Source organism: Scomber scombrus, chromosome 18 (genome assembly GCF_963691925.1).
Source record: "Scomber scombrus chromosome 18, fScoSco1.1, whole genome shotgun sequence".
Classification (NCBI taxonomy): domain Eukaryota; kingdom Metazoa; phylum Chordata; class Actinopteri; order Scombriformes; family Scombridae; genus Scomber; species Scomber scombrus.
The window spans coordinates 17,111,933-17,125,601 of NC_084987.1; the positions used below are offsets into that span (position 1 = coordinate 17,111,933).

The following is a 13,669-nucleotide window of genomic DNA, read 5'->3' on the forward strand; positions in this document are numbered from 1 at the left end:
AGGCACACTATCATACACTAACACTTTAATATAGCCTTTGTCTGTTTGACTGTTTGTGTTTGTTTGTTTTGTTTGCCTGTGTGGGTGGTGTGTTTCCAGAACATACACTTAGCAGAACATATTTAACTGACTCATAATGTGTGGTTTGTTTGTGTGTGTGTGTGTGTGTATATGTGTGTGTATTGTGAGATCAATCCATTTGAGCTATAGGCCAGTTGTCTTTATGACTCTCTTACATTTAGCTCCCACTTTCAAATGTTATTCAGTTGACCTTACATTTTAGCTTTGACATGACAGTGCAGATATTATCCTATTTGTAGATAATTTTCTCACTAAAATGACCTTCTCTCTACCTGTCATATAACTTCATAGGTATACATAGGTAAGCAAGGAAATGGTACTTTGATTTTTAAACACTTGTTTTTTATTATGAATGGTGTGTAATTTTTTTAGTTTTTTTTTGTTCTTCTATCCAGCCACTGTAGTCATGGTTGCATCAACCTGTCACTCTCCATAGACCATTTCTTGTAAATGCATTAAATAAGATGACAGACACTCTGACACTATAGAGTAAATGTTCTGATTACATTTTTGTGGTACCTCGCTGCATAGGCTCGTATATTAATGAGGTCATTTTAATTTCTTGAACTACTGAAAGTCCTTGTAAAGTTGACAAAAACAGTTCTTCAAAGCAGCGAACGTATTTTACATTTTTACAGTGCAAGACAATATAATAGAGTCTCAAATCAGCTTTCTGGCATTGTACCTTTAAGTTAATCAGCTTAATCAGTGGCCAGGCACAATCTGACTAAAGTAGTGTGATGACTGTAACTCTTGTTGGAATTTGATTTTTTTTTTTTTAAATGTAGTGTATTTATTTTGTTAAACTGTTTAGATTTATGTCTTGAGAGGTTTGTTTTTTTCCTTGACTGACCTTCCTCACTCCATTTGAGTGGATGATTCTTGCCACCATCATTGCCAACTGCATAGTCCTGGCTCTGGAACAACATTTGCCTGATGGGGACAAGACGCCGCTGTCTGAACGCCTGGTAAGTTAGACAGACACAATACAGTATGTGGGAGCCGTATGTAAACATAATGAAATTAGGTGAGGGATCTGACACCTTATTGATTTTACTTGAGTGGAGATGCATGCAGCTTCTGTATTAGAAAAGACAGATTTTCTTTTTGTTTATCTTGAAAAAACACTAATCCAAATGTTCTGGGCACTACAGCACATCCCGCACATGAGGAATGTACACGTTCTTACAGATAACAGGAATACAAAACACATCATATATATGACACAGACAAAGAAATGCTGATGTTATATTAATTTTCTTTTTTTTCTCTTTTTTCCTTTTTACTTTCTTTCGTCTCCATCTTTTCCCTCCTTGCATCCTTGTCTCGCTGGCTTTCTCTCTCTCTCCTCAGGATGATACAGAGCCGTACTTCATAGGGATCTTCTGCTTTGAGTCTGGAATAAAGATCCTGGCACTTGGCTTCGCCTTCCACAAGAACTCATACCTGAGAAATGGATGGAATGTCATGGACTTCGTGGTGGTGCTCACAGGGTAAGTAGCTAGTAAATAAGCACGAGTCGATAGATACCTATTACACAACACATACATGCACAGTATGTAGTGTCTGTTATGAAAACATGAGCATTGACTACAGCTGAACAAAATGAAGTGGTTTGTCATGTGTTTTAGTGTGTGTTCGTGCGTGTCCTTCCCTTTGCTCCTTTGCCCTAATGAATAGCCCCATCTTGGGCAAGGCAGCAGTCAGATCACAGAGCAGAGCTGCAGGCAGCCAGCATCCTGGGTAGTTAACAAATGTCACCACAACACAGAGGGGAAATGGGGGGAGGGGTTGGGAGGGGTAGGGAGGGCAGAGAGAACAGGAACTGGAGAGAAGGGAAGAGGAGAGGATGTTAGAAAAAAACACAGATAGTGACAAAGAAGTGTTGGTAGGCAATGGGAAAGAAAGGAAGAGGCAATGGAAGAATGCAGGAAATGGAGGATTTTAATCATGATTTGTACACCTCTGACAGTGAGACAGAAATCATGTAAGACAGACAATGAAGATGTGGGTAGCTCTAAATGCTGAGTACTAAGCTAAAAAAAAAATCTCTCATTTGGAATTAGAAGAGAAGGATGGATTAACACGATAGTTACTATGACTGATAGGATTATTGCAAGAAATTAAAAAAAGTGTAGGGGATCATAGAAAAGGACCTGAGTTTAACGAGCAGTGTGTAAGATTTATGGGGCTCTATCGGCAGAAAGGAATAAGTATATTTTCATCACTGTATTATGGCCCACGGAGGGTGGCATGTTTCACTGCCATGTTTCTACAGTAGCCCATAATGGACAAACCATTCTGACCGTAGGATCTCCTATATGCTTGGAAGGGGAGGTGGAAGGGAGGGGTATTCAGTTCATTGCAATCTGCATCCTCACCACTAGATGCCACTAAATCCTACACACTGATCCTTTAATAGGTGACATGTCGGTGGGACACAAATTTTAAAAAATGGGCATGCATTTTATATTTCAGTTGAGTAGAAAAACTGCACTTGCTTGTCATTGTCTTGCTTCTCATCCATCCATCCATCCATCCATCCATCCATCCATCCATCCATCCATCCATCCATCCATCCATCCATCTATATGACAACGTCAAATGTCAGTACATCTTTCACAGTAAGCTGTCTGTCTTTTATAAGTGCTGTCGGCTGTGTGATGATATCTTTAGAAGTGTCACATGGGTACAGTATGTGATGGGCATAAGTGATGGTTTAGTTATAAGAGGACAATATGTATTAAATGCCTATGAATTAATGTTGTTGATGTCAGAAATCCCCCAGCTGAGCTAACCACAATGATGTTGTCTGCATGTTAAACTGCATGTTTTTCCGCTACAGCATACATTTGAAATGTATATGAGATATTTTTTGTTGCATAATGGAACACTATTGTTGCATTAATTTATCAGAATACTGTCAGCTCTCTTTCAATGTAAATGAACTTGTTTCCACACAACCAAAAATGAGAGCTACCTTCTCAGAACTAAGTTTTGTTGCCTCTCTCAAACTCTAGCAACACACTTAATTTTTTTTTCACCAATCTAGCAAATTTCACATTATACTATTCTGTCTACTAAAACAGAGACTTACAGTAAATTATTGCATTTTAACAGCTGTATCTTGTGTCATATCCTTTGTTGACAAGTCACATAGTAAAATGAGGTTACTATAGGCTACTGTATCCAGTGAAATTAATGTGTGGGAGTGCTGGCACAGATTAATATGTTGAGGTCACTGCATAATATTTGTGTGTGTGCATGTTGTGATTTTGGAGAGCTTCGTGGGTTACATAAACCTTTCTCATCTATGCTGACACAGCACCAGTGAAACTAGATTGCCCCCCTCTGCTCAGTTCTCTCTCTCTCTCTCTCTCTCTCTCTCTCTCTCTCTCTCTCTCTCTCTCTCTCTCTCTCTCTCTCTCTCTCTCTCTCTCTCTCTCTCTTTCTCTCACACACACACACATACACACACATACACATACTCAGTCTGGCAGTATGTCCTTATGCTTTAATAAGAGCAATCATGAAGCCAAGCTCATCTCAGTGTGGCACAACAGAGTGACTGTAGGAGAGAAGAGGAGTGAGAAGACGAGTGTCAGCGAGACAGCAGGGCGTAGTGAGATCCAGAAAGGAGAAAAGTGAGGAGAGGCAGTCCTTAAACCTTCCAGTAAATGCCTGGTCTCACATAATGCCCCTGTGTTTTATATTAGGAAATCTGAATGTTTTCACCGTGAAACCCCCTAAAGCAAGCATGACGCAGCTGTTATATCGCTAGTTTCTCCCACAGACACAGGCATTGCTAGTGCGGGTTCACAGTTGATGTCCAGATGTTATTAAAGTAATGTAATGACATCCCACCTCAAATATTTCATTTTTTAAATTTCTTCATCCTGTTTTAGTTGTTGAAACCAGCAAACATGGGATTTGCTGTGATATTCTACAGTCACTTTAGGCTGCATTTATTTATATTTCCAGGGAGTCCTGTTGAGGACATGGAGATGACACTCTATGTCAAAAGTAACTGATGGAAACATATTGTGAGAAACTATTAAGCAAGTAGAGTAATGGATGTGAAGGAAGAACGTAAAAGTTACCTAACCCTAACCCTAAAACTAATCCTACCCTAACCCTAACTCTAAAAATAAAGGAATTGGTAAGAGGCGACAGGATGGTGGCAGAAAGATTTACAAAGTCTTGTGCAACTATTGGGAAATTTACACGACTGTGGAGCAAATGTGAAGAACTAATGCACATTTTTTTTTCAGGTAATCAGAATATTTGCTTTGCAATGTACAGGGTAAGGGTTAGGGTTAGGGTTAGTCTTCAGCCAGCTGTTTTATTACCATTTTGGAGCAAAAGTGGATGTTGCAGTGCAGTGTATCAACAGAGAACCTGCTGCATCACTGAGAGCATGTATACTGTAGATTCCCGTAACACATTGACTATGTACACTGACTGAAGTCACACAATATATTTTACACAAACAGACAAACAGTAGGGGTGTTCAGTTCACCATGAGTTCTGGTATAATTTTAATAAGAATTTTTAAAAAATCATATTGTGATGATGGCAATATTCTGACTTGTCTGACACACAGTAACAACAAGCATGGCAGAATGCAAAATAACATGGCTGCTACAAACTACACTAATAAGTAAGAAATGCAAGAAGAAGCAATACAACAAACTTATTTCACCTTCTTAAGCAGAAGCAAAAAGTTGGGTGTGAGGAGAGCCACAAATGTTAGAAGAATATCATTATTGCAGAAATATTGATATTATTCTAAAGCAATATCGCTCACTCCTAACACACACACACACACACACACACAACACACACACACACACACATTCTTTGTTGTGCTTTCTGTGAATGGCGGCAGTTTCTTTCACAGTGCAGCTCTTTGAAGATGAAAGGCTACTTGGCCTTTCTACGTACCTCTGGCCGAAACCTTTGATAACACACTGACCAGTGCGCGAACACACAGACAGACAGACACACACACACACACACACACACACACACACACACACACACACACACACACACACACACACACACACACACACACACACACACACATTTCCACTTCAAACATTCCTTTCCATTTCCTCCTCACTCCTAGTGCACTTGCAGGCGCTGTCTTTAAACACATACACAGACAAACACACAAATGACACTTAACATGTCTGAATAGATTAACTATTCGCTCTACAACCTTATTGGATGCCACCTAATTTGTGTGCACCCATGTTTGTCTGCCCAAGTGTGTGTATGTGTTGACCTATCTGCTATAGTAAATTGCCTGATTTGGCCTTAAGCTAGTTGTTTTTTTTATGCCCACCATTGATTACTAGTCTAATTACTCTCAGTTTATCATCCCCTCTTGGAGCCTCACTCAGGTTCTTTTAATTAGATATGACTAGTGTAAGTGTAGGATGCAAGGAAGGTCCTACACGTGACCCTGCAGTCAGTCAAAATTGAAAGTGAAATTTGCAAAATCGATGTTTACAGTGAAATATTGAATAAAAGAATAATGATCTTTTTCGTTAAAACAAAAACAAAATGGTGCCTTATGCCATACTTTATCATTTCAATAGGATTGTGAAATCAGGAAAAATTATTAAAATTGGTACTACCTTCAATTGTGTCATTGTCTAGATTTGCACTGTATGATATCACATAATGTTAAATAGCATGTCATTAAAATGAATAATTATGTTTTGGCAATTGTAACACCTTTTGCTTATACAGATGTGGGAAATAATATCAACATGTGAGCATTTATAATAATGCAGATACAATATATCTGAAATAGTTTAATCATAGTAACACAGCAAGTAGACAAGAAAAGTTAAGTTGAGAGTTTGGAGAAAAGATGAAGCGATTTGGTCAGTGATGTGGACAGAGCTAATTAGCCACATTTAGCTGAAGTCAGCAAAAAAACAGACGGAAAGGAAAAAAGATGGTGTTTGCGTAATGTGTTGTATTCCTATGAGAAGGGGTCAGACGAGAGATTGTGTATTAGTGATATTGCTTAAAATGATTCCTTAATTATCTATGTCCCTCTGCATATAGTGCAGGTTGTATGGGTCTGTGTGTGTATTTTAAGTGTCTAAGTTGTACTCTAGACAGCATCTGTCCCTGATAAGGAAGACATTGTTTTCCATTGGTTATACAAAATGACCTATTTTCCAGTGTGAATACGTGAATAACATTATTCTCTCTCAGTATGTTTGATCTCTAACCAGCACTGCTGTTTGTTGTGCAGATGTGCTTTTGTCCATCTATTTGTGTTTTTGCATGCATACATGTGTTTGTCTATAGGAGTTGTGATACCATTTACATTAAAGAGAGTAGAGAAGACGAAAAAAACAATCAATCAGTCTCCTCCCTTGGCCCTGTTACCAAGGTGATACAGAGATTCTATCAATGAGCCAAGGTCCCTGTTGCCATGGAAACACTTATGAATGAGAAAGGGCCCAGTAACCGTGGAGACAGTGTGAATGAGGAACTGCCTCATCGGCTTGACACTGTTTGTGACGGCGGATGCTGTTTAGAAATTGAATTCTTTATCACTCTTGCCATCATCATCGTTCTCATTGTTATCAGCATCATAATCGTCATTTGTCATGTACATGTGAAAACTTGTGTGTGTGTGTGTGTTTGTTCATGTCGGCAGATAGTAAGATACTTGCTCTGTATTTCCAGGTATATATACAGGTTTTTACCTTTAGAAAAATCAAACTGTAAGCAGCATTTTACTGTTCCTCCATACATACATTTACACCTACACTCCTGAATATTATGCTTTAATGTTGTATGCCTGCACATTTCCAAAACAAATATGGTCCTGAATCACTCCTTCATGGGGCCTGTTGTGTAGTTGAGCTTGCACTTTGACCTCCCTGTTAAGCTGACTTCACAATAATGTAATTGTCATTAAGAGTAGACGGCATAAAACACTGTAAAAGTTTAGTAATATTATTTTTGTTTCAGCATGAATAACACAAAGGTACAAACCCTAAAACCCTCTAAATAGACTATACAGACAAAGCATGGACATTTTATGTAAATAACTCAATTGTTATCAAGGGATAGTTGATTTTTCATCAACATTTTTATTATGCATCTCAATTTTGTGTAAAAAAAAAAAAGAAGGTGAAAAAGTACATTTGTTGTACATTTGATAATAATGGATGCCAGATATTCTTATTCAATACACTGCCATATTTCATGAGAAAATACCAACAATGTCCTCCCTAAAATGGTATGAAATCTTTAAATTCAATCTCAAATTGTTTGTTCCATGGGCCAAATTTTCCACCAAATTCCACCCAAATCTATCACATTTTTTAAGATATCCTGCCAACTAACAGATAAGCAGGCTGTGTTAGAGCCAGACTGAGGCCAATACTGATGTTGATGTTTGAAAACAGTATATATTCATTCACATACAGTATACACTATACATTTTTGATAAAGATCCCTTAGATTGTTCATTTTAACTGTGGCAGCGATATTATGTGCAGAGTGGAGCATTTAGCAATTGAAATATACACTTACTAGTGTCTCAATCAACTCATTGTATTGGCCACCACATACACTGATCCTGGTACATATTGGTGATGACGTAATGTCTGTGGATAAATCAGGCTGGGAAATTTATAGGTGTAGCTCTAATTTGAGAGCCACTCTGACTCTGTAATACCTCTAATAGTTTTGTACTTCTACTGTCAGAATATAAGATTTAGTGAGTTGCTCAAGGGCACTTGGTCATAATGTTGAAGCTACACACGCAGGTGAAAGTACAGTGTTACCTCATGACCAAACCGGGAACCTCTCAGTTACAAGTCAGCCTCTGATGAGGCATTTGATATCACACAATGTCATTACAAGGACCTTAGCCTACACTAGTCATGGAGCACCTACAGTAACACTACAGGGCTTTCAGGTAATGCAATACTGCATTCAAAGTAAGCAGCTGAATATACTGTCACCCATAGATCCTGCTTGCCAAATTTGGAGGTTTCTAAGCAAAGCAGGCTGACTTCAAACCTGTGATTAAGGCTCTGCTGTGTCACTGGGCCTCTTAGTGGAACAGAGGAAAGTAGAAATGTGTCAGAGAGACTGAGCGAAAGTGAGCAAGAGAAAAGAGAGAGAGAAGTGGGAAGGAGGATGATTCACAGTGTGCGTCAGACGAAGGGACTGACTGGAAGTCTGGCGGCACAAGGGAACATCTTAACCCTCTCAAGTACACACATACACACACATAGTGTTTACAACTCCTTATTCAGATGATGAGTGGAGACGCAGGTGCTGTAACACATACCACAACACATTTACTCTGCAGTCTGCTTATTGAATAGAAACATTTTAAATGTACTAAGAATAAAAATAGGCAGAAATAAGCAAGTCAGCATCTCTGATTCACACCATCTGCAAATGCTCTTTCTTTATCTCTCACTCTGTCTATGATGCCTCCCCATCACTCCAATTTGTTGTTCCTCTGTCATACCAATATAAAACACTCTGTTCAGCCCATCCCTCTCTCGCACTGATACACTTCACTGTCCGACTTCACTTGTCAGCTCTATTGATCAGCTCAGCTCTTACAGGATTTACATACAGTGCTCACCAAGTTGTTTGTAACAACCTGGCATGAGTTTGTAAATGTGTGTGAGAAAGAGAAAGAGAGACAGAGAAAGGCTGACTGACAACGACAAGCTTGGCTAGCTTAAATATTGATTGTCTGTGCACACTTCTGTGTATTTGTCTCATTCTCTTTAGGATCCTGTCCACTGTGGGTTCCGATTTCGACTTGCGGACCCTCAGGGCTGTACGAGTATTGAGGCCTCTAAAACTGGTGTCCGGTATTCCCAGTAAGTCACAACTCTTCATTTGAATGAATTATGACACAGCAAAATAAAGCTTTATTTTCAAACTCCACCCTTTATCCCAAAAATCATCTTTGTTATTCCGTAACAGTTGAGAAAATGATGAGTGCAGAACCGCTTTAGGTTTCTTTGGAGGATCAGAATAGCACAGAGAAGCATTTAGTGTCAAGGTTTTATGCAGCTTTTGTGTTGTTCTGCATAATGCACCCAAAGTATTCCAACAAAAGTGGTTCTTCTATGCACTCTCCTCCTTTTTTAAATGTTATAGTGGCAGTAACGCTCCAGCAGCACTGCAGTGTTATTAATAGACTGGGCTCCACTACAGGGCTGAACAGGCAAACGAGGCTTACTCATCATAAAAGTCACTAAGCTTCGTTCGAAAACCAAATCAATAAAGAGTTCAATTCTAGTATGTGATACATTTGAAAAGTGTGACCTGTTTTCATCAAATTTAGCATGGAATTAAAGCCCACTACTCAATGTAGCCTTTGGGACATTTTGTTTCCTAGAAAAAAATATTTTGGAAAAAACCCCAAAAAACCTCAGGTATGATTTTTTTTCTCAACTACATGTGTAACATTTTACTTACTATATTGTGCGTTGAATCCCTCCATCACACACTGCAGTGTGCACTAAGCGTCCTCCTCCACTGGGTGCAGCAAAATAGTTAATGTTGCATTCTGAGAGCTCTGGTCTAAGTGTGTGACTTTGTGTGTCTTTTTAAAGATGGTTTGAAAACAAATGTGAAGTGCAGCATAAATGTGAAATACCCTGATCCTAAATGCTGTGTCATCAAAAAGAAAAGCCATTACCTGATGGTCTTATTGCATCTCTCATGTCTAATTTCTGTTTATTATAGCTTTCATCTTAGGGAATTGTAATTGTTATTTATAAAATTCAACTGAATAATTGAAAGTGGTAATGCCTAAATTAAGAAAAACACAAGGCAGGTTTATTTAGTTTTTCAATTACAAACTATGATTACCATTACAGCAACACTTACATGAAACTACGGGAAGGAGGGGTTATAACCGTTTGTCTTTTAGATCCCTTTTCCTCATTCAAAATGTAAAAAAAAACACACACTAAAAATGTGATGATGGTTAATATTACTTGTAAAACCTCTAATACTGTACACACTGTGTCCTCCAGGCTTACAGGTGGTGCTCAAATCCATCATGAAGGCCATGATTCCTCTGCTGCAAATTGGCCTCCTGCTTTTCTTTGCCATCCTCATGTTCGCCATCATCGGCCTGGAGTTCTACATGGGCAAATTCCACACAACCTGCTTTGACAATCACACAGGTAAAGGGGTGTGTGTATGTGTAGGTTTGTTTGCCAGCAGCACAATCAGGCTTAGTTTGCCAAATGTTTGCCCCAATGATTACTGTGCCTGTCCTGGTTGAGGTAGACATTAGATAGTCACAGTGCTAAAATTGGGTATGCAATTTAGTTGAACAAAATAACATGTTTGGTATTTGGTAGCTTCCACAGATTACATAATGTTACATGCATTTTTCTGTTCATTAATTGCCAATATCTGTATAATTGTGCCAACTTTTGCAGGTAAAAAGAATTTGAAAACTCAGTTTATTTCTTATTCATGTAGCTAGTAAATTCTAGTGGCAGAGTAATATTCTGAATCAATTGAAAGCATTCGTTATTCATAAAAAATAAAAACTACATATTTTACATATACATATTACCCACCTTTTGTCTTGGCACACCTCCTAACCTACATGTATATTTAGGTGAGATCAGAGAGGAGTTTCCATGTGGGACAGAGCTTCCGTCCAGGCTGTGTCCTGAGGGCACCATGTGCAGAAAGTACTGGCTGGGACCAAATTATGGCATCACCCAGTTCGACAACATCCTGTTTGCTATTCTCACCGTCTTCCAGTGTATCACCATGGAGGGCTGGACCGAACTGCTCTACTATGTATGTACTGCTGAAAAGTTTGGAGCGCATTCACACACTCAATGACCAGCTTATTAGCTACTTCACCCTGTCCAGGAAACATACAGTAAATTAGGGATTAAAGAAATTGAAGTTTAATGTTGAGATTAAATTAAAAATGGGCTACTGGGTAACCAGTCAACCAGTAAGTTGCAGGTCTTTGTACCTAATGGTTTGGGGGAGAATAGCAAGGATGATTCAAGTGAAGAAGACAAAGTCTCACAATACAACACTCATCAGTCCTTGTCAGGGCTGTAATGATGTGTAAATGCACAGAAACGCTGTTTACCTACCACTAAATAATGTTAATGAGCTTGTTAGTGTGCTTGAACTGGGCAAGGATTGCTTGTTTTGTTTTATGCTGAAACATTGTATCCTCATGGCAGCATCACTGCATTCTGTTAACACATAGTGAACATCAACTTACCACCCACTCCTGCTGGAGTAAAAACAAACGCACCCTAGCAGGGACAAACATTGGCTGGAGCTGCTTTCATGGAGTAGGGAAATGAATCAGAGTTCAGAGGGTGGATATGATATCTGAAACTTTTTTTTTTTTTTTTTAGGGTTGCTTTACCAACTGATGTATCGTCTTGTTGTGGGTTTCTTATTGATAGTTTAAGTTATCTTAAATCTCATGACCTATATTTCCACATTATGTGTGACAGCTGCTGTGATTAACACAATGCAGCTTAAAATACTGCTTCTTTAAGTGTCAGTTATTTTCAGTTGGGGGCAAATGGAGACTTTTAATTAATTGTATTTGATTTTGCTGATGTAAGGTACGGTTTATGCACCCTTTATCTACCATGGGGGCCCTACTTGTGATGGAGGGAACCATGATAACACCACAGTAAATTAAGTAGAATCAGAGTTGAAATTTGCAATATCAGTTTGTTTGCCATGTGGACCCTTAGTTTTAGGGATAATGGTGTTGTTTGGTATTAAATATCCCATTATTATCATGTTTGTTGGCCATTTTGTGTTGCTAAAACTACCATGAAATATCTGGAGAAAACGCTAAAATTAAAAATCTACTGAAATCTAGCTGAACTTTGGTGTCTTTCAAGAGTTGCAATAATAATTTAAATCAAATGTCTTCAAATAGGCTGTATGATTAAATCACCAAAGTTTTCTCTTATTAAATACAAAAATGAATGTGTCGAAACATCAGGGATTTTTACCTGTGCACAGTGTGTGTCTATTCATGAAATGGGTACTAGGTCTCTAACAGTGTCATCACTCATGCCTAAGACTGAATAGTTCCCTGCTGTCAGTGGCAACGGTTGCTATGGAGACTAGACGAGGGTCTTCGAGTGTTACTGTAGTCATATTTTTTTCTCATCTCTCCTCTCTCTCTCTCTCTCTCCATCCATCTTATTCTTTCCATTGCTCTTTTTCTTTCCTTTTTTTCTCCCTCTTTTTTTATCTTTATGTCTTCCCTTTCCTTCATTCCTTCCCTCCTTCTTCTCTGTCCCTCTCACTCTGTGTCTCTCTCCCTGTGTCCCTCCTTCCCGGTGCTGCTCTATATTTAAAAGGGCCTGTTCAGCCGAAGTTATTCTTGCAGCTGCTGGGGAGGGGAGTGATAAAAGTTTAATGTTAGAAAAAAGGGTCTGCGGTACATTGGGTGCACAGCGGCAATACCAGCTTACATGCAGAAAGAAGGAAAGACGAAGGAAGGAGGAGACGGGGAGGAAAGACAGGGAGGCTGTGAGAAAGAGAGCACAAATTGGTAAAGAGAAGAGGTGGTCTGGAGGTGGGAAAGGGTAAAAGAGGATGTTAGAGACAGAGAGGAAGAGCGCAAAGCATTTGTTATACATTATTTACTCTGCTCAGCTAAATAGAGTGGCAGATATGCATTTACTTATTGAGATGACTTAAAGCAAAATCATGTCAGCCCTGCTGTTGTTTATATTTCCAATGGCAGCAGATAGCTCTTTCGAGTGAATGGCCTCCGTCATTTTAATGGCCACATTGTCAAGACATTTAATGATAATGAAAAGTGTTGAAGGAAATTGTTCTCATATTATGTTTATTCCAGATCTTTTTTCTTTCTTTCTTTAAAGAAAAAAAATTGTATCACTATCTTTTGGCTGAGTTTTAAAATATGGATGCAGTACATGGATGCAAATGAATTAACTTAATTTGAACTGCAGCCCAAATAAATTGCACAGGCATATTCATTATTGGCCTGGTGCAGAGACAGAGTTTAACATACCCTTAACTTTCAGAAACACTGACCAAAACATATGCCATGGCAGCTTAGAACCTACTGTTAAAGTGGTCATGCACATTATATATTCTTCTTTGATGGAAACACCTACAAAAATGTCCTACATCTCAATCGAGCAAATCTTTGGTCATTATGAGTTGTGCTTCTCAGTGATTGCTTTAATAAACAAAACAATGTTTCCGTTAGCTTAGATGCTATTATATGAAGTTCAGAGGTGACGAGCAAAGCATTGATTACTCTGTCTGATGTCTGTGTGTGTTTGTTTCCAGAGCAACGATGCCTCAGGGAGTGCATGGAACTGGATGTACTTCATCCCCCTCATCATCATCGGCTCTTTCTTCATGCTCAACCTGGTGTTGGGTGTGTTATCAGGGTAAGGGTCTTAATTTGTGTTGCTGTGTGTGTGTGTGTGTTTGTTTGTAAAAGAGAACATGTGTGAGAGATTGCACAGGTTGTTTATCTAGAATGTATCATCTGTACACTATACGTTAGTGA

The 13,669-nt window shown here is 38.8% G+C and overlaps 1 protein-coding gene across 1 annotated transcript in view; it reads left to right on the top strand.

Annotated features, from left to right (window-relative positions):
* Nucleotides 1-13,669, top strand: part of cacna1aa (calcium channel, voltage-dependent, P/Q type, alpha 1A subunit, a) — a 72,168-nt gene that overhangs the window by 12,270 nt on the left and 46,229 nt on the right. Inside the window, 6 exon segments of the mRNA XM_062438700.1 lie at nucleotides 944-1,049; nucleotides 1,435-1,574; nucleotides 8,878-8,969; nucleotides 10,137-10,289; nucleotides 10,736-10,923; nucleotides 13,444-13,547. Of these exon segments, the coding sequence (XP_062294684.1) occupies nucleotides 944-1,049; nucleotides 1,435-1,574; nucleotides 8,878-8,969; nucleotides 10,137-10,289; nucleotides 10,736-10,923; nucleotides 13,444-13,547 (783 nt within the window).